The sequence below is a fragment of the Balaenoptera acutorostrata genome, chromosome 10 (assembly GCF_949987535.1).
Source record: "Balaenoptera acutorostrata chromosome 10, mBalAcu1.1, whole genome shotgun sequence".
Classification (NCBI taxonomy): domain Eukaryota; kingdom Metazoa; phylum Chordata; class Mammalia; order Artiodactyla; family Balaenopteridae; genus Balaenoptera; species Balaenoptera acutorostrata.
Window position 1 is genome coordinate 82119780 of NC_080073.1, and position 22053 is coordinate 82141832.

The 22053-nt window shown below is 44.4% G+C and overlaps 1 protein-coding gene across 2 annotated transcripts in view; it reads left to right on the plus strand.

The window, feature by feature from the left end:
- Nucleotides 1–21331, plus strand: part of PAQR8 (progestin and adipoQ receptor family member 8) — a 116912-nt gene extending 95581 nt beyond the window's left edge. Inside the window, exons 1-2 of one of the 2 annotated variants that reach the window (XM_007193870.3) lie at nucleotides 8760–10537; nucleotides 13098–21331. In XM_007193870.3, coding sequence (XP_007193932.1) covers nucleotides 13117–14181 — 1065 coding nt within the window. In that variant the 5' untranslated portion in view covers nucleotides 8760–10537; nucleotides 13098–13116 and the 3' untranslated portion in view covers nucleotides 14182–21331. Of the gene's footprint in view, nucleotides 1–8759; nucleotides 10538–13097 lie in introns of those variants that run through there. The other variant, XM_057554928.1, reaches the window with a different exon arrangement.
- The last annotated feature ends 722 nt before the right edge of the window (nucleotides 21332–22053 follow it).

Here is a 22053-nt window from a genome sequence, read left to right on the forward strand (position 1 = left end):
GGTAGATTGGAAGGTGTGGAGGAATCACCCTCTGAGAGGTGCCTTCAGGAATGGGTGAGGTTTTCTAAGGTAGAGATAGGGAGGAGGCCCTTCCAGGTAAAGGGAACAGCCTGGCCCAAGACCTGAAGGGGAATCCCCATTGTAGGCACACAGCTAAGAAGACCACACTGCAGCCTTGTTCGTCATAGCAAATACAGGAAATAACCTGCATGTCCGTCCACAGGAGGATGGACAAATAAATTGGGGTATTTGGAAAATATTCAGCAGAGAAAGTGAATCAATTAGAGAATCATGTAGCAATTAATGTGGAAAAAACACAAAACATTAAATGAAAGAAAGAAGGCTGCAGGAGGTTAGGTGCAAAATTTATATAAAGGTTAAAAATATCCAAAACAATATATATAGTTTATGGATTTTTATTTTTATTTATTTATTTTTAATTTTTAACATTAATTTATTTATTTTTGGCTGCATTGGGTCTTCGTTGCGGCGCGCGGGCTTTTCTCTAGTTGCCGCGAGCGGGGGCTACTCTTCATTGCGGTGCGCGGGCTTCTCACTGTGGTGGCTTCTCTTGTTGTGGAGCATGGGCTCTAGGTGCATGGGCTGCAGTAGTTGTGGCTCGCGGGCTTTAGAGCGCAGGCTCAGTAGTTGTGGCTCGTGGGCTTAAGAGCGCAGGCTCAGTAGTTGTGGCACGTGGGCTTAGTTGCTCCGTGGCATGTGGGATCTTCCCAGACCAGGGCTCGAACCCATGTCCCCTGCATTGGCAGGCAGGTTCTTAACCCCTGCGCCACCAGGGAAGCCCTGGATTTTTAATTTTATGATTTTTTATTATATTATTACATGTAGTTATATAATTTTATAATCTCATAATGTTTTCATAAGAAAACGGAATGAAAAACACCAGGTTCAGTGTATAGTGGCTGCTGCTGGGGAGGAAGGAAAGGAATGAGTGATTATAGGAGGCTAGGTCCCAGTTACCTGCATTATAGACATAGATGATACATACAGGCACGCGTACAGTAATACATATATATACACACACATACACATATATACGTACATGCATATATTTATATTTATATACATGCATATATATTTTTTTTAATTGACGTATAGTTGATTTACAATGTTGTGTTAGTTTCTGGTGAACAGCAAAGTGATTCAGATACATATATATATATATATATATGTATCTGAATATATATATATATACATTCTTTTTCATATTCTTTTCCATTATGGTTTATTACAGGATATTGAATATAGTTCCCTGTGCTATACAGTAAGACCTTGTTGCTTATCTATTTTATGTATAGTAGTTTGTGTCTGCTAATCCCAAACTCCTAATTTATCCCTCCCCCGCCCCTTTCCCCTTTGGTAACCATACATTTGTTTCTATGTCTGGGAGTCTGTTTCTGTTTTGTAAATAAATTCATTTGTAGCATATTTTAGATTCTACATATAAGTAATATCATATGGTGTTTGTCTTTCTGGTTTACGTCACTTAGTATGATAATCTCTAGATCCATCCATGTTGCTGCAAATGGTATTATTTCATTCTTTTTTATGGCTGAGTAGTATTCCATTGTATATTTACCTCATCTTCTTTATCCATTCATCTGTTGATGGACATTTAGGTTGTTTCCATGTCTTGGCTATTGTGAATAGTAATGCTATGAACACTGGATGTATCTTTTCAAATTAGAGTTTTCTCTGGATCATGAATGTATTTTAAAATCTGAAGTAGGGCTTCCCTGGTGGCACAGTGATTAAGAACCTGCCTGCCAATGCAGGGGACGTGGGTTTGAACCCTGGTCCGGGAAGATCCCACATGCTGCGGAGCAACTAAGCCCGTGCGCCACAACTACTGAGCCTTCACTCCAGGGCCCGTGAGCCACAACTCCTGAACCCCGGGCGCCTAGGGCCCATGCTCTGCAACAAGAGAAGCCACCACAATGAGAAGCCCGCGCACCGCAACGAAGAGTAGCCCCCACTCACCGCAACCAGAGAAAGCCCATGCACAGCAACAAAGACCCAACGCAGCCAAAAATAAATAAATTAAATAAATTTTTTAAAAAATACCTTTAAAAAAATTTTTTTAAATAAAATCTGACAAGATTTTATTTTTATGTAAATATGACATAAGATTTGACAAGCAATTGTTTGTCGTATCATCCTTTATACTTTTCTGCATATTTGAAGTATTTTGTAATTTCAGAATGAAAGAGAAAGTCACAGGGCATGTTTAGGAATAGTAAATGGTATATAGATCCGTGGTTTTCAAACATTAACGTGACCCTTAGTAAGAGATCTATTTTATTTTAGGAACCAGGAGTTTCATGACAGTACTTATCCTTAATGTGTGAGGTGCACCCTGACATGTTCTGTTCCCTTCACTCTGTTTCATTCTTCATGAAATCGACAGTGGATAATGTTGAGGATGTGGATCAGGGCAGGGAAGACTTTGACGGCAGCCTCAGGGATTTGAGCTTTACTTGGCAGAGAGGAGAGGGCTCCTGGCAGCTTTGGGGCATTATCCTCATCAGAGCTGAACTTTAGCTAAATCAAATGAGACGGAACTGTGGCCAGAGATTGGAGGAGGCAAGGTCTGTTAGGAGGTTATCATCATGGTTTAGCTGGGACAGTGTACCAGCCTGCAGGGGAGTGAGAGAAGGAATATACTGCAATTAAAAAAAAAAGGAGGGAGGGCAGGATTTGATGACTGGAATGTGAGGGAAGGAGGAAAAGGAGAAATTTCACTTTGATTTCAAGGCTTGGTGACTAGGAGATTGGTCACACTGGTAACAGAACTAGGCACAGCCGAGGTTTGATTTTTTGTTTGTTTTTTATTTACTTTTTTTGGCTGCGCCGCTCAGCGTGTGGAATCTTAGTTCCCTGACCAGGGATGGAACCCACGCCCCCTGCAGTAGAAGTGCGAAGTCTTAACCACTGGACTGACAGGGAAGTCCCAGCAGAGGTTTGGTTTTAAACGCACAAAGCTTAAGATGCTGATGGGATCTCCAGATGGATAAAGTGAAGTCTTGTTGAGGTTAAAAGGCACGGATACAACATGGTCTCATAATGTTGATGCCTTTTTAAAGCAGTACACAGTACTGGTGAGGGAAACAGAAAAATTCGATGTCATCAGGGTGGGGCTGGGTGGCAGGCGTGGAGTACTCCAGGGTAGAAGCAAAGGGGCTGGCACGTTGGGATGGCAGTGGGGCAAGTGAAGCAGGTGAAGTAAGACAGAAGGGCTGGGGGTTATGAGGAGCCCGGAGCGTGTGAGCTGGGGTGAGGAAATAGTCCAGGTGGAAATTAGGAGCGTTGTGATCAGGAAGGAGGAACGTCAAATCTGAGATCCTGAAGCTCGAGTAACCCTGAGTGAGAAACCACTACCGCCTTGTTGCAAGCCCGGTTGTAATAGGATGGAGATGAAGACCAGAGCAGTGCGACATTTCACAGCTGTTGGTCTGAACTGAATAATCAACTTTTCCAATGAAACTCGCCTGTGGAATAACTAAGGATTTTTAACCAGATCAGCTACTGATTATGAGTTTCTCCTTCATATTGTAGAAAAGGCCATAGTGGAGAGGGGTTCCCTTAGGAGAGCCTCCTGGAATGTCCTGGGAGAGGGCTCTGGAAAACATAGCCAGATGTCCCAGCGGGAGCCAGGATTCCTAGCCTGCTGTCAGCTCACAGGCACACAGGTTCCCACGTCTTATCCAGCTCTTCCTATTCCATTTGTGTTTTATGGGCTTTCATTTTCGGAGACCTAGGTGGCTGGGCTCTTGAGCACGAAAGTCAGAAGCAGTGCCCCTACCTTAGGGCTGATTCGGTTTAGAGCTGTGAATAAATCACTTCAGTTCTCTGTGTCTCGGGGCAGGGGAGTTCAGGATTAAACACGTACACACTACTATATATAAAATAGATAACCAACAAGGGCCTACTGTATAGCACAGGGTACTATATTTAATATCTTCTAATAACCTATAATGGAAAAAAAATCTGAAAAAGAATATATATATATATATGTGTGTGTATGTATAACGGAATCACTTTGCTGTACAGCTGAAACTAACACAACATTGTAAATCAACTATACTTCAATAAAAATTATTTATAAAAAATTAAAAATGCAAATTTTTATATGCATAAAAAAGATAATAGTGGAAACTCGAAAAAAATTCTCCATGCCTCAGGTAGTCTCACAGTTAAGTAACACAAACTTAGATTTTTTTTAATGTCTTGAGTGACTTCCTTGTGCAACTCAATGAATTTCACAATTTAATATAAAGAAGGCACACGTACAACCAGCTACATCATAAGGCTAAGGGGATATAACAGGTTGTGATTAATTCTGCTTGAGTCTGTTGCTAAACTTCACAGAGGAGGTTATAGCTGAGCCTGGATTTGAGAGAGAAGCAGGGTTTGCCAGGCGTAGAGGGGTACTTGGCGATGCGAAGTGTGTGGCTTGTTCAGGGAACGAGGACAGTCTGTTCTGCTTTTTTCTATGCAATGAGAATAAAAAACTAGGTCTCCTAACTCCTGCTCCAATGTTCTTTTACTTTATTTTTCTTCCGCCTCAATGTTCTTTTACTTTATTTTTCTTCTGCCCGGCCTCCCTTCCCTGCATCTTTGCTTAGGCATTCTTGGGCACAAAAGTACCAATGATAGGAGGAAATAGACTAAAAGTCATCTGGTGATTGGAAATCCGGTGAACAATTTAAATATTGTTATGGATACCTCCCAAGTGGATGAACTACACCCAGATAAACAACATCCAAGTCAGATGTTGTTTCCTGTTGAAAAATCCCTAACATGTTCCTTGTCTAAAATCTCACCGGTTTTACCTTTAGAAGCAAAGAGGGCCAAAGGAGAGTCTTCTTTCACTCTGTTTTTGAACAATCATCCATTGACACATTCTGGGCCACCTTTCCTCTGATAATTGCTGATAGGAGGAATAAAGGATGGGTAAGTCCGTGTTTCTGTCTCAGGGAACTTGCAACCCAGGAGGGCTCTCTGCACACACAGCAGGGAAGTAGCACGTAAGTCCAGACGTTCTGCTAACCGAAACGTGTGGAGTAGGTAGGTAAGCATTCTGGGAGGAAAGAAATGAAGATGACCTGGAGAAAACTTCATGGCCAATGTGGAATTGAACTAAGGCCTTGAGGCTGTCTAAAGAGAAACTGAGAATGAAGCAACCTGCTTGATTCTTGGTAGCAAATAAAAAGCCGAGGTCTTGGGACCACCAGGGGAGTGTACAGCATTAGCTGCAAAGGGGTTAACGTTGAATTGCTAGGAAACGCCGAACTCCTTACACAGTGCACCAACCCGGCTTTTCTTGGTTATCAGATTCTTCTGCTATGGAAAGTACATTTCCAGGATTGATTTCCTGCCAATGGCAATCTGCGGCTCTCTTCGGAGTTCACCTGGGCTGGCCCGGGTCCCAGCAGGTTTGCCGATAGGTGATGAAGCTTCCTACAGGCGAGAGGCTGCATAGCTGAAGCCAGACCATTCCGAATGAAGCCAGTGGTTACACTCTTATGGAAAGTCCTGGGAGGCTTCCTGACCCCAGGCTTTAATTAACAGGCCGTTCAGACATCAGAGCTTACCTTTACCCAAACAAGCAGTCTCTGAAGGAAAAGGATCACCATACCAGCCAGCCTGGCCGTTGACCTTAGACTGCTCAACGCGTTCTAAACTGTTGCCAGCTCCTCCGAATTCTCCCGCTAGAATTAAACACAGATACTACTTATTGCATGTGGGCGGTGCATTCTGGGTCTGTACTGATGCGTTTTGAAAATAGTACCTGCTCAAGTGAGGAGGTGAGCTGAGATGTGGGAAGGACGGGAAGTAACAAAAAAGAAAATACAAGGAGTCCCAGCTGAGAGTTCCAGCTGGAGAAAGAGAAAAATCCCCAGGGCAGAGCAGCAAATTATAATGCTGTCTTTTCTTTCTCCTGCCCACGTTAGGCGGAGCCACAGAGGAGGAGGTTCAGAGGTGGAGGGGTCACTGAGCCCAGGTGACATGTGTTCCTGGCACACTGGCACACAGGTGTGCCTCGCTTTTTTTTATAGGCAGGGTTCAGCCGCGCCAGGTGCCCACAAGGTCGGGGACTGACTCCCTTCTTAACTCTGTTTGGGTTTGTGCGCAGCGGGAAAAGTCTTGCGACAATATTGCATATACTGGTTTTCCCAAGCTAAGAGAACGTGATTGCTGCCTGACCAGCAGATGTTACACAATTTTTTTCCCCTTTAACGCCCCACCCCCAGCCCCATGACCATTAGCTTACATCCGTGGTGGCAAGTATAGCTAGGTTACTCCTGCAGACAAAAAGTGTTGCCTGCCATTCCAGTAAACAGTGAATGTTGTCCACCATCAAGCCCTCATCCACTGCAGCTGCCCCTGCGGTGAGCCCTGAGGGGAATTCAGGGTGGAGAAAAACTGGATACTGGCCCTACATAGTTAAGATACATATCGGAGGAATAATTTCAAGGAGCCCAGACTCTTGCATCTGCCCATACCTAGAAAAGCACTAAAATCATTAACTTGAGATGTCTATTTTTCGAGATTAGCAGTGATCTTGCGATGTTCTGCTACATGTTGTTGTTGTTTTTCCAACAGAAACTCCTATATATCCAGGCTCCTCCCTCACCTCTTTGGAGCAGATCCTCAGAGTATCTGAGAGGCTGACTCCTGGCCTATAGTCCTCAGTAAGTTCCCCAAATAAAACATAATTCTCAACTTTTAGGTTGTGTGTTTTTTCTCTAATCGACACTCCTGACAATAACTTTATTACATGATCTGCTAACTAGTTGAGCTCAAAATCCACAGAATAATACAAATAAGTATGTATTCCTTTATAATGCTGGGGTGTTTTGGCAGCTGGGGGGAGGATGTACTAATTAATTGTACTAATTAATCGTTTTACCAGTTTTTACAAATTTCTGTCAAATATTCCTATTTGTTGCATAGCAGTAACTTCATTTACAAAAGTAGTAAATATTCATCATCAAAAGTACTATAACAATAGTATCGACTCCAGACAAAAAGTAAAATTCCCCTGTCATCCCACCACTTAGCAATGTCTGTATTGATGTTTTGATTATTTGCAATTCCATACTTTTTCTGTGCCATAGGTATATCTTTACAAAAATGGGATGCATACTTTTAATTTGCTTCTTCCTTGTACTAATGTCTTCCATTCATGTATTCATTCAGCAAATCTTTGTTGAGCATCTACTATGTGCTGGTCAGTCACTGTTCTAAGTGTCGGGGAGACTGCAGTGAGAAACAAATAGAGCACATATTTATGTCCTGCGTATCTCTCTATAACAATAAGTGTAATATATCTACATAATTATTTTAATGGGTGTGTAGTATTCTATTGTATAGATTTATCATCATTAAATCAGACCTCCCATTTTTGGATGTTGAAATGCTATTTGTTTTTTAGGTTTTCTTAAATATGGAGTGGTTATGCATTAACGGTTGGCGAATCTGAATCCATGTTAAAATTGTCTCTGCTCATGATAGGATTCTGCTGGTACTGCCGCTTTTTAAAATATGACTTTATAAACAGTGGTATGATACTTGGCAGATGTGGCTGCAAAGATCAGTGTGGGCCCAGCAGCCTCTCACTTGATGGATGACTGAGGAGGTCCTGGGGTTGTCTGAGGCCATTGCAAGTCTACCTCTGTCTCTGGTCAGACCAAAGGCTGCTCACAGCAGGGTTCCAGGCCTTATAAATGGGTATCAAGCTGGCATTTTGGCTGCTGTTCCTTCTCAGCCATTTATGGTTTTGCAGCATTGTGGGAGGCTGGGCTTCTGTGGATTCTGGAAGCGTTTCTTCTGCCCTCTTTGATGGAAATTGCTGCTCTTTTGTTCTCTGTCCAGCAACCAGCAGGCCACCTTCCTGACATCTGCATGAGGCCGTGACACGAGGTGACGTCACAGGATCTGTTTGTTGGTGACTTCAGCACACTGCTGGATCTTTAGCACGAAGCAAAACATAGTCCAGAGGAATTACAGAATTTCTTAGCATTAGAACTTGTAGAGATTATACCCCCACTTTTATGGACAAAGACACAAGTGTAGAGAAGTTGAGTGATGTGCCTAAAGTCCCATAGTCAGTGGTAGAGCTGGAACTGCTCATTCCTCATCCAGGGCTTCTCCAGGGAATCAGCTATTCCAAGTTTGTGGTCAGTTCCCATAGGGCCCTTGTAATAGATCAGGGAACACCATTGCTTTAGAGTCCTCTACTTGGCCTCCGGATAAAATGTCATCAGTACCAAACTATGTCCGTTTCGCAAACATGGAGCTTTTAGTTTTTTTAGATGGCATACTCTAGGTGTAAAACTATTAGCATTATTAATAGTTTTAAAGGAAGACCTGAGATAAAACTTTAAGATTGGACCCCTAAAGAGTCCAAGGCATGATGTAACATTTTATAACACTTTTTTGTGAATGTTAACCAAATTCATGGTGCAGATGTTGTACTCAAGAAATAGAACTTTTAATTCCAAACCCATTATAATCTAAATCTAATTAAAGCTCTTAATAAAGCAGTTGGAAGAATCCCAGAAATGTAACCAAAAATATTAATTTCCTTTTCTGTTTTCAAAGATTGCATTAAAATCAATTATAAGATAGAAATATATATATATATATTACTAAATTATAATCCTTATGTGTGTTCTTTAGTTCAAATATTGCTGGTACTTTAATGTGCGTGGTTTGCCTTTTCAAAGCATCATTCAGCTACTGCCCATTTGATCATTATCGACTCTCTTTTTTTCCTGAGAGGTAGAGAGACAGGAAATCGTCTCCCACCCACCCTTATTTATGAGGAAAATGACCCTGAGTAGCTGAATGTCTTGGGCATGGCCACATTGCTCATGGTATAGAGCAAATATTAACAGCCAGACTTCCCGACTTGCAAACCATTATTTCTTTTTTTCCCTTAACCTGGCAGAACAGAAGGAAATTGGTGCCGTACGTCTGGGCCTAAAGAACTATTTGTTCAGTAAATCATGATTAGGTGTATGATTATTTTATATGCCACATGTCATCTTAGACATAGGAACTTGCATGCCACACAGCCCCTGCCCTTAAAGCAGCCGGGTGTGGTGGGAAGTGAGCTCATCACCAAGGGTCAGGGCCCCAGGAGAGAAGTGTGATGGGGAGGCAAGGCCAGGGTAGGTGGGAGCTGGGGCGCCCTCATCCAGCCTGGGGTTAGGAAAGCCCACAGGCAGAGCTGGCGCCTGGGCAGAGTGTTGATGAGCTGGGGTTGCTGGAGCTGCCCTTGTGTGCAGAAGCATACAGGGGAGACAGAGAGTGTTGCACCTTTGAAAAACTCCCAGTGTTATGATCCAGGCCATCCAAGTGGCCTGGGTGTGGGCTCTGGGAAAGGAGGCTGGAATAGGAACGGGGAAGGAGGTCTACAGAAGGGCCTGTTTGCACATTCGGGCTGAGACTTTGTGTGGTAGACAATGGTGTGCTCTTGAGGAGGGGAGTAGTGATCAGTCTCCGCTTTTAAACTATCACCGTGAAGTGGTTTGGAGACTAGAGGGCGGGTTTGGGATGTGAGGTGGGGGAACCATCTCTTGAGGAAGAAATGTCAGTTATGAGACCGCTGTTTTCCTCATCAACACAAGTTCATCTTGAAGGCCCAAATCAAGGGGGAGCGGTAGAAGTGGAAAGGACAAATGGATTCCAGAAACGTTGAGATAAAATCAACAGGCCTCCATGACTGATTAGAGGTAGGGACGGGTCAAGTCTGGGCTGAAGGAGGAGGCTGAAGAGGTTGGGTTTGAAACACCCGTGGGATATTCAGTTGGACAAAACCAGAGCTGCTGGATATTTGAATCCAAGCTCAGGAAAGATCTGGCTGGAGGCATGTATTTGGGGATCCTATGATAACAGGGCCTGGCTGAAGCCAAGGACATGGCAGAAGTGTCTGTGTGAGAGGTACCAGAGGCAGAAAAGGGGGCCGATGGTGGAACCCTGGGGACAGATGCCGCAGTTGACAGGGTGATGGGAGAAGAAAGCAGAGGTGGGACCACAGAGGGCAGTGTCACTTAAGCCAGGAGAGGAGGTGCTGGTCTATAGCATAAGTCCCCCGAGCTCAGGTGACATAAGGATTGAACAAGCAAAAACTCCAGGGATGAGAAACCTCCCCTCTTCCTTCTGCAACATCAAACCTAAACTCACTTCGCTAATGCCACGCCACCCACCGTACTCACTTCCTCCTTTATCCACATCGGCCCCTCTGCTCGTGGGCCCACAGAGGCCATAGCATCCTGGGTCGTGTTCTGCCCCTTTCCTGGAAGGCCCGCTCCTCACCCCTTCACATGTGTAAGTCCTATCCTCCCAGGCCCAGCACAGGCCTGTGTCCCCCTCGGCCACCCCAGCCGCCCCGAGCAGCTCTGCTCCGTAGAGGCCTGTTTGTATTTCTCTCCACTTAACACTCCGTTACGTGCGGTCTGGTGGTGGCTGTTGATTCATGAAGTTTGACTCTTCTTGTAAGCGGCTTGAGGTAGGTGGTCTTATTTTATTCTTCCTCTGTGGCCTTGGTAGCCTGGAATATTGTTGAGCAGACAATCCTTGCTCTGAAAAAGCTCTATGGTTGATCCACATTCTTTTTTTTTTTAAATTTATTTATTTATTTATTTTTGGCTGTGTTGGGTCTTCGTTGCTGCACGCAGGCTTTCTCTAGTTGCGGCGAGCGGGGGCTACTCTTCATTGCGGTGGCTTCTCTTGTTGCAGAGCACGGGCTCTAGGCGCACGGGCTTCAGTAGTTGTGGCACACGGGCTCAGTAGTTGTGGCTCGCGGGCTTAGTTGCTCCACGGCATGTGGGATCTTCCTGGACCAGGGCTTGAACCTGTGTCCCCTGCATTGGCAGGCAGATTCTCAACCACTGCGCCACCAGGGAAGCCCAAGTTAAACATTTGTGAGGGCTGAAATTTATTGCATACAGATTTGGGTTCTCAGGAGAGGCAAGTCCAAAACCACTTGCTTTCCAGAGCATAATTAAAAAAAAAAAATACACACACAGTCTTTGCAATTAGATTTCATTAAATTTAGGCCACTTGTTAATTTTGTTCAGCTCTTAAGATTTCTCAGGATAGGGCTTCCCTGGTGGCACAGTGGTTAGGAATCCACCTGCCAATGCAGGGGACACAGGTTTGAGCCCTGGTCTGGGAAGATCCCACATGCCGCGGAGCAACTAAGCCCGTGCGCCACAAGTACTGAGCCTGCGCTCCAGAGCCCACGAGCCACAACTACTGAGCCCATGTGCCACAGCTACTGAAGCCCGCACGCCTAGAGCCCGTGCTCCGCAACAAGAGCAGCCACCGCAATGAGAAGCCCATGCACCGCAATGAAGAGTAGCCCCCGCTCGCTGCAACTAAAGAAAGCCCGTGCGCAGCAACAAGGACACAATGCAGCCAAAAATTAATTAATTAATTAATTAATTAATTATAAAAAAAAGATTTCTCAGACTATGCCTTGGTTTTTACCAACCTGATTGATGACTCATTTGACCTTGAGGTTCAAGTAACTATTGCTTATCTCAGATTTTCAAGTTCCCAGTGAAATTAGTGGGTAATTTAGGATTAGGTGCTCAAGAAATATAGGCTCTCATTAGTAATATCAACATTGATAATTTTTGTATTTCGATATAATACTTCATACTAAATAAAATACATAAAAAAGCTTTGTATGGTTGAAGAGTGCTTGTGTCTATGCCAGCTCAAGACTATTCGAGACTTGATTTGGAGTGGTTTACAAGATCCCTCATTTAAAGCGCCCTCTTGTGTCATTCCAATGATGTGCAACTCTTCAATGGATGACGCCAAGGGACAGAATAGTGAAGGGTTGGTCTTCACCAAGATGGTTCCAGCCATTGAAAGGAGCATATGTGACAGAAATGCTGGCTGGTGGGTAAATGTTGTGGTAGTAGATTGCAGAAGTCTCTTCTGATTGATTGCGTTTTCTCAATAAAATAGGAAAAAGGTTAGGCTGAGTGAGGATGGATGAAGAAGTATAGGAGATTTGAAGAGAGAAAACTACTAGGTTCCACTAGGAAGACACTGGGATAATAGACAATGAATATACAGCTAGATCTTTTCATGTCATTAAATACATTCACAACATATTTCTATTGTTTGCTCACAATTCTGTTTTATGGAGTAAATTATGGTTCTATGATTTTTTAAAACCAATTTCCTATTGTGGAACAAGAAAGTTCTTTCCAATTTCTTACTGTTATAAATAAAATGGAACAGTGTCTCTTGCTATGCCATTCCTTAAAAAAAAAAAAAAACTTCGTGCTGATAGAGCCTGTCTGATGATTACATTTTTTTTTTTTATTTTAGCGATTTTTAGTGAGTTTTTGGCTCGCTGTGATATTTATTTATTTATTTATTTATTTTTGGCCGTGTCGGGTCTTCATTGCTGCACACGGGCTTTCTCTAGTTGCGGTGAGCGGAGGCTACTCTTTCATTGCGGTGTGCAGGCTTCTTATTGCGGTGGCTTCTCTTGTTGCGGAGCATGGGCTCTAGACACGTGGGTTTCAGTAGTTGTGGCACGTGGGCTCAGTAGTTGTGGCTCATGTGCCCTAGAGCGCAGGCTCAGTAGTTGTGGTGCACGGGCTTAGTTGCTCCGCAGCATGTGGGATCTTCCCGGACCAGGGCTCGAACCCGTGTCCCCTGCATTGGCAGGCGGATTCTCAACCACTGCGCCACCAGGGAAGCCCTGATGGTTACATTTTATTATCATCTAGCAAACTCGAAAGCTTTAAAGGTACCCTCACTTACCTTCTAGATGTCATTAAAATGGGGTGGCTGACATTCCCATTTTACAAGATGTGACTTTGCCTCACTCTGTAGTGAGTAGTAGAGACAAAGTCAGAATGTCAGAGCAGTAAGCGATCTTGGTCCAACTCTATTATCCTACATACAAAAAAAAAGGAGGCTCAAAGAAGTTGTCTGCAGTCCCGCCTCCCCAGCTGCACTAGAAAACCCATAGTTCCCTCACAGTCTTTGCTCAGCAGCCCCTCACCACATCTTTGCCCATTTTACTCTGTTTCCTGTAGGTTGCATCCCCGTGTAGCCATGACGACTGCCATCCTGGAGCGTCTGAGCACCCTGTCCGTGAGTGGACAGCATCTGCGCCGCCTGCCCAAGATTTTGGAGGATGGGCTGCCCAAGATGCCCGGCACCGTCCCGGAGACCGACGTGCCCCAGCTCTTCCGGGAGCCCTACATCCATGCTGGGTACCGCCCCACCGGCCACGAGTGGCGTTACTACTTCTTCAGCCTCTTTCAGAAACACAACGAGGTGGTCAACGTCTGGACCCACTTGCTGGCGGCTCTGGCCGTCCTCTTGCGGTTCTGGGCCTTTGTGGAGGCTGAGGGCCTGCCATGGACCTCTGCCCACGCCCTGCCCCTGCTCCTCTACGTCCTGTCCTCCATCACTTACCTCACCTTCAGCCTCCTGGCCCACCTGCTGCAGTCCAAGTCCGAGCTCTCCCACTACACCTTCTACTTTGTGGACTACGTGGGCGTGAGCGTTTACCAGTACGGCAGTGCCTTGGTCCACTTCTTCTACACCTCCGACCAGGCCTGGTACGAGCACTTCTGGCTTTTCTTCCTGCCCGCAGCCGCCTTCTGTGGCTGGTTATCTTGCGCCGGCTGCTGCTACGCTAAGTACCGTTACCGCAGGCCTTACCCAGTGATGAGGAAGATCTGTCAGGTGGTGCCGGCGGGGCTGGCCTTCATCCTGGACATCAGCCCCGTGGCTCATCGCGTGGTTCTGTGCCACCTGTCTGGCTGCCAGGAGCAGGCGGTCTGGTACCACTCCCTCCAGATCGTCTTCTTCCTGGTCAGTGCCTACTTCTTCTCCTGCCCGGTTCCGGAGAAGTACTTCCCGGGTTCCTGTGACATCGTGGGCCACGGGCATCAGATCTTCCACGCCTTTCTGTCTGTCTGCACACTGTCCCAGCTGGAGGCCATCCTCCTAGACTACAAGGGGCGACAGGAGGTCTTCCTGCAACGCCACAGCCCCCTGTCCATCTACATGGCCTGCCTCTCCTTCCTCTTCTTGGTCGCCTGCAGTGCAGCCACTGCAGCCTTCTTGAGGCAAAAAATCAAGGCCAGACTGACCAAGAAAGATCCTTGAGGCCGGCAGATGGGGCGTGGTGTGGAGCTGGCCTGATATGATTTGGGGAAAACTTGAATCAACAGTAGGAGTTGACTTTTTGTTTTTTAGAGCAGGCTTTTAAATGAGTACATATTTCCGAGGGTGGCTATGGCTATGGCATTAGGAAGCCAAAGGGTCCAAGAGTTTTGCTGTTATTGTTGTGAATGAAAGTATTCCTTTATCCTCTGGGCTGTAGCCTTACGAGACACAGGAAGGGAAGGGACCTTGGCTAAGATTCATCGGACACTGAATTAAGAACCATCTTCATGCCTGAAAATTTAGTAGAATTCTGACTGTGGCCTCCAGGGGCAAGGCCTGGTCTAAAGGGATGATCCAACCGGACTGGAAAAGTTAGGAGGTGGCTGGACCACACTGTATTGAAATGAGCATTCTTCTATGATGCTGGTCTTTGGTAATTGGGTACATTGGCCCAAGGACCTGATTTCATTTGGATTTCAGATTGTCCGGGGTGGAGAAGTCAGAATCTTCAAGAAGATTCCATAAAACCCTCAGACATCATGAATTACTCGGTTCGTCTGACTTCTGGTCCCTTCTCTGGCCCACTCTAGCACTGATCCTTTTCTCAGGATGATGTCTTCCTGGCTGTTTTCTCCCAAGTGCTGTTCACTCCCATCTGTACCTTGCATGGTGATAGAGAGGACGATGAAGCAGTCATACTTCCAGGAAATGCTTGGATCCATGTGGACATTCAGGAAACTTACTCTCATATAATACTAATGGAAACAGTAGTAGAAAATACAGTGCCAAGAGCCATCAGGAGGTCCAGCCAGCAAGCATGGATACCGTTTGGTGTCATGGGACCCTTCTGTTTTATACCTGTGCATTGCAGGATTACTTGAGATCTATTAGGGCTGCCTTACGTGCCAGAAGATCTGGAGCTTTTTCCAGAGCATCTTCTCCAGATTTTGACCAGCATGTTCAAAAAGCCCCTGGTAGAATGAATTGGTTCTAAGAGTCCCACTAGGGATCTGATTATTTCAAGAGGAACTCAAGGTCCAGCCTCTTAAATAGATGCTGCCCCATGAAGGACCCGCATAACTACCCTAGTTCAGGGTCCTCGGGAGGCAGTTGTACCTCAGCTTAGAGCAGCTTAAATTAATCAAGCCCCAGGACAGGCACATGTGTGCATTCATGGTGGATTGGTCCCCGAAGGCTCCTTTGGGTGAGGATGGTGAACTGGGCACCCTGTAGGCAGAATGTTCTGTTTAGGACATAGTTGCCCAGCAGCTTCTATGGGATGGGGGGGGGCTTGCGGTTGATGTGTTCTGGCCACGCAGCCCCCCTGAGGACTGCCTTCTGCATTGATCCAGTGAAGGGGGCTGCATTGGAACCCTCCCCAGAGGCTGTATTTCCTATCAGTATAAGGTCTCTGTTTACTAAAAAGGGAGGTGGGTTTTCATTCCAGTTTGATGAATCTCCTCTCTTCCTAGATTACTTTGTTGTCTTCATATCTTTGTTTTCTTCCTTTCTCTTGAGAGATGTGTAGGGTTTGTGCCTTATAAATGGAAATGTATGAACTTAATACACTTAATACATGGCCATGTGGAATTTTCAGTTTGGGGTTATAGGCATAAGGAAAAAAGAATTAATTGCCTTCCAACCCATGGATGAAGAAACTTCAGAATACCAGAATTGCTTATCCATCAGAAGACTCTTTCAACCTGTATTTTGGAGGGAAAAATTCAACTGAGGCTTTCCTGTAATCTTTATATCAAGAAATCGTATGTCGGGACTTCCCTGGCAGTCCAGTGGTTAAGACTCTCCGCTTCCACTGCAGGGGGTGCGGGTTCAATCCCTGGCCGGGGAACTAAGATCCTGCATGCTGTGGAGTGGCCGAAAAAAAAAAAAAAAAGCAAGCATATGTCTTGTCAGTTATGTTGTTTTCCTAGATGGATTTCTCCTGGGAATCCTCAAATACCTGAACTTCTGTGCTACCCAAGTGTCTTACACGAGCTTCTGGCCTCCAGGCCAAATTCACCGCCAATAAAGTTAGCAACACCAAACCGGTTGAACTGATGAACAAGGGAATGGAAAGTTGTTGTCAACACAGTGCAAGTAGAGGGTCAGTTTAAATGGAGATGAGAAAGTGTCTGAAATGTCTGTAATTATGGATTCAGAGGCTATCTTCTTTTAAAAATTGGAAGGGAGATGTAAGTCAAGCTCTTGCATGTAACCGTGGTGGTCATGGTGGGCAGAGATCTTTAGGCCAAATGCAGGTATTTTTTAAGGGAGAAAACACAAGGTACAGCAGTGATCCTCCAACGCCATCCGCAGACCAGTGCCAGTCTGCACACTTATTGGTCTGTGACAAGTACAGAGAGACACTAAACTCTTAGATATGAACATAAAGTTCACAACATTTTGATTTTAATTTACCCAAGTATTGGTCCCTCAAGTACTGGAAATTTAAAAAAAATTTTTTCACCAGAGATATTTGAGAAGTGTTGAGGGACTACTTTCTGGTTAGAAATTCCAGTATCTCATGAGAAATAGAGAAACAGGAGATGCAGGCGTTTTTAAATACTCAGACTCTTAAGGGGTTAAATACTCCTTTTAAAATATTTTCATTCAAACGATTGAATCAGTAAGGAAGAGACCTAGTTTGTTTAAAAGGAATAATAAGTATTTGATAAAGGGGATGGTTCTTCTTATTCCACCAAAGCCAAAAGTTGACATCTATTGGAAATTCTCCTGTTATTGATCTCTTTTTTACTAAGGCTTTCAATCTATTAAAATGTAAATGCCTCTGGGGAAAAAAAAACCACCAAAAACTAAACTAAACTATTAGTCATTTATGTCTTGGGAATAGAATGGGTATTGTATGTGGCCCGCTACTCAGGGTAGAGAGAGGGAATAACAGGATGCAGCGAATTGGGGACCTATTTGCCTGTTTGTTTCCCTCTTGCAAGCACTTCCTGACCTATATTTACTAGGGAGCTAATGTTAATACTCTTCAGATGTTAGGGTTTCATCTCCCACCTTGGCTGAAAGTACCTCACTCAGTAACTCTATTCTCAGTCCTCTACTGGAAGCTTGAAACAGTAGGCGCTCAAGCCATGGAATGGAGGTAGTTCTTTCCTGCCTCTGTTGCCCACCTGTTCACCAGTTGTACCCTGATGCTTGAAAACATTAGGTTCTTCAGTTGCCACGCTGTACTTTCAAATGGGTCCTCCAGATGGTGCTCATGTCTTACTCAGAGAAGGCATGGCCATTGTCCCCAAGGCCTCCGCCTAATTTTGTTGTTCCTAGGGTTTTGCTTGATTGCTTGGCAAAGAAAAAATAGAACTATTTTCTGTTTATATAAATCTACTTACACAAACGACCATTTAACAGATGTTGTAAATGCATTATTGTACTCTCAACAGCTACCTTGTGTCTTTGACAAGGCCTATCTTAAAGAAAGGTTTTATCTAGACAAACATTGCCAGAAGGTGATCAGGACACTTTATAGCCACCTAGAAGTAGGAAAGTATAAAAGCTTTGAAAAAAATCTCCATACCCAAAATCCCAAAATATGCTCCCCCTCCCCCAAATCCCCACTTGTGAGTAGATCAAATTGGGCCCCCTCCCCAAAAGCTATGGAGTTGATTTCTCTAAGGATTTTCAATCTAATTGAATAAATATTTTAATCTCATGGACAATAGTGTTAAATATTCCAAACTTGAATTGATAGACTGTATTTTTTGAAACCTAAAAATTATGAACTATACTATTGTTATACCATAACAGGTACTATGGTTGTGAAATGTGGCACCTATCAACCAAAGGATTCTGTAGCCTTAACTATTAGATTTAAATAGCTGTGGAAAAGGTGATTCTACTATCACCATAACAGGAAGAAAACAGCATTCTCTGGCTAGAGGCTCCACTGATAGAATTATGGATACCCCTCTTGCCCAAATCCTTTTTATCACCAGTAGGGACCCTGGGCAGTTTGCAAATACTTCTGTTGTCACTGCTAATAGTTTAACCACTCTTCAGTTATTGATTTAGCAAGTATTTATGAGCATCTCTTGGTGGCAGACTCCATGTTGGCTCTGGAGATACCACAGTGAGGGTAAAAAACCGGGACCCTCCATGCTAACAGAGGACCAGGGTCTTCCCACCTTGGGCCATGATAGGGGCCCCTCTCCAGGACTTGGTTCCAATCACAGCCTGAGGGCCAGATGGCCTGCCAGACCCACGGGAGGCTGGGACCTGCTTTGGGCCAGCCCCTTTTCAAAAGGATTGAGCTCTCTCCTTTCCCCTCCAGAGGCTGGAAACACTTCCCACTCCAGCAAGGCTGTCACCTTAGAGTCACCTCAACCCTTCTTGATACTCCTGCTGCCTCCCCAGCCCATCTTCCTGCCCTCTAGTTGATTTAATCCAGTCCTGGGGAATCCTTGACACAGCCAGACTCAGAGAGAAGGCCTATATTTCCACAGGTGGTATAGACTTCCCATAAAGCCCATCCTTTAGGGAAAGGGATGTAGGGTTCCAACCTGAGTGCAGGTTCCTGATTTGGTAAGTTGGAAACAGCATGCTACACCCTGGCTTCCTCCTTTGGAAAAAAAAAAAAAAATCCACCTTATCCCTTATGGAATTTTTAAAGAAATATTTAATATAGAAGGAAAATCATTGCATTAAAGAGAAAATTCATTTAGATATTAACTTTGGGAGCATATCTACCTAAGGTAAGGGCACTTCTTACCAACATGATTCTCATAGGAAATTATGCACTGTACTTTAGACTCTAGGAGGCCTTGGCCAATTCAACGGCTCCAGAATAACAGCTCAGATTATATAGAGCACTATGCTTCCCCAAATATTTCCACAACCATTTGCGTTCCTAAAGAGTCATGTGAGGTAAAACCAAAAAGAGCTCCATTAAACCAGAAAACACACTAAGAAAGTAGAATGATTGCTTCAAAGTCACACAACTAGGAATGTTTAAACTCAAAGTCCTTTTTCCTTCAGATAAATTCAGGGCCCAGCTAATTCGAAACATCAGCACCAAATATTTGCAGAGCCCTTTGCAGTGTGTAAAGCACTTTTTAACGTATTGTGTATACTTTACCTAATCTTATTTTAATTTTTGTTCCTAAATACCTCTTGAATAGCCAGGGTTGTATCACTTCTTTGGGAGTTAAGAAGTACATCGTGGATGTCCTTGGATATCAAATAAAGCATTCTCTGCATCTCATGGTCTCCTCAGAAACCAGAAAGTTCCATTGGCTGTAGGCCCTCAGTGGCCTAGATTTTAAAGTCAAATCTCACTCTCCAGTCATGGCTTCTTGAAAATACCTTTGAATCCTGGGAAGAGAAACCAAGTATTGATAATCTCGCCAAGATGATACAACCCCGCCCTCTGCTCTTTCACTGGGATCATCAATTCTTCAAAAGATTGGGTCTCCCAGGGATTCTGACAAGTGACAATGACTTTAAAAATGTTTCTCTGCCTCATAAAAGAGTTTTGCACACATTAGTAGGAAGGCCCCCTCAAAAGTCATTGGTTATTTCTCATTTCCAAGTAATAAAGGCTTATTAAAGAAAATGCTAAAAAATAGAGAAAAAAGATAATTCATGGACACATCACTAAAATTAGTCCCTTCAGAGTAAGAATAAGGCCATGTCAAAATGTTGTCAATAAGTAAATTAGCAGTGTGATATAAAGCTTCCTGAAAAGCCAGAAGTTAGGAATTTTTAGGCAACCTAATACTTTGATTCTGTAAAGTACAAAAAATCAATCAACAGTCTGGCTCAGTTTACAGTCACATGACACTCCCTTCTGACATTTACGTAGGTAATTTGCTGGTGCTGTGGCTGGGACACTGGCTTATGAAACAAAGCCAATGATACATTATCTCGCGTTGAAAGAACTGTGTGTGTGAATCCAGCCCCACACTCCACAAACACTGAGCCACAGGTGCCAGTCCCTGTTCTAGGCACCAGGGATACAGCCATGGACAAAACAAATCCCAGCCCTGACAGAGCCTTACCCTCAGCAGTGGGGGGGCTAGGGCAAGACAAACAACAAACCGGGACTTCCCTGGCGGTCCCGTGGTTAGGACTCTGCCTTCACTGCGAAGGGACACGGGTTCAATCCCTGGTGGGGGAACTAAGATCCCACAAGCTGCGCGGCCAAAAAAAAAAAAAAAAAAGACAAACCAAATAAATACATCAGAGAGTTAAGGTGTTAGAAGGTGTTGGTGCCAAGGAGAAACAGAAAGCAAGGAAGGAGAGGCCAGAGGGATGGAGTGAGTGTGCAACTTTAACCAGGACCAGGGGAGACTACAGAAAGAGGTGTGTGTGTGTTTTTCTCCCCCCGGGGCAGAGAAAAGAATTGCAAGGGCCCTGAGGCCAGACCCTGCCTGAACCGAGAGGGGTCGAGGAGTCAGAGATGAGGACAGATTGTGAGATCCTTGTAAGGAGCCGGGCTTTTACTGTGACTTCAGGATGGGGAATGCTGGGGAAGAATCCTGCCCAAGAAAATTGCAGGGTAGCCATTTATCTATGTGGACTAATTACTAATTGCACATGACCTTTGCTGGCAGAACATAGAGCAAATTCTGTTGCCTGCCATCTACACGAAACCAGTTTATCATTTAAGTTATTCTACTTGTGGGCTTAGCCCTATAGGTTGCATTCCTGTGGACACACTCTCGTGCTCACAGGATTCTTCCCAAATTCTCAGAGCATTTTTTAAGCTCACAGGATGCTGACCTCCACTTCCTAGACAGGCTTTGAATGTTTCCTTAAGTCCTACTGACCCTGGTTTGTGCTCTGGGTAATCCTCCAGGCAGAAATGCAGTGAAACATCCAGGGCAGAATCTGCAAACCAGGAATAATAACAACTTGAACAGTGTACATTATTTAGTGCTCACTCCTTGCCAAGTCCTTCACTGAGCTGTTTGCTTAGATTCTTTCCTTTAACCCTCATGTAATCCTCGGGAGGTAGGTACTGTTATTGCTCCCACTTTATAAATGAGGAAACTGGTAGATTAAATAAATTTCCCCCAAACTACCTGCTATTAAGTAATAGAATCTCACAGAAACTCAGACCTTTACCAGTTGGGTGAACTGGAAAAAGTGTAGAATTGAAAGGGAAATGTAATGAGGATTTTTTTTTTTTTTGCTCTGATAAATGAAATAAACTGAAAGAGGCAGTTTTTGTTTCATTTCTAGACACTTTGGCCAAGAAAATTCCCTAGGCGGTGACCGTTGATGTGATACCAATGGTGAGATTCTTAAATATACTTTGTGCTGGACTCCAACGCACACCTGGTCCCATTAGTCTCAGAGGCCGTCACATTAGTCTCAGAGGCCGTCACATTAGTCTCAGAGGCCATCACGTTAGTCTCAGAGGCCATCACGTTAGTCTCAGAGGCCATCTGTAACCACCTGGATGACCTCCAAGGACTCCAGGCAGCTCGAAGAACCACCGACTCTCCTCACATCATTTCCCTATGCTTCTCCCATGAAGACTTCTTTGCCTTCAGAACCTGTTAAAAATATCCTAGTCCTCAAAGTCAATCAGAACACTATTCCAGTTAAAACAATTTCTTAAAAGCAACTTAATAGCAACATGCAAAACATCTCCATTCAGTGTATTTTCTTTTTCCAACAAGAACAAATTAGTTCAGAATCTGACTAATTTTGCTGCTGGGGGGAAAAACAGCACAAAGTTTGTGCTCAATCACTCCAAGTGGCAATCGTCTTAATTGTTATGATTTCTACCACTTCCCCTGAGCAGGGAACTGTGGGTTCCATGCAAACTCGCCCACCCTCCCCGTGGGCTCCCGAAATTTCTCACCAGAGTGGGAGCTCACTGCCCTGGGGAAGGGTCGCTCT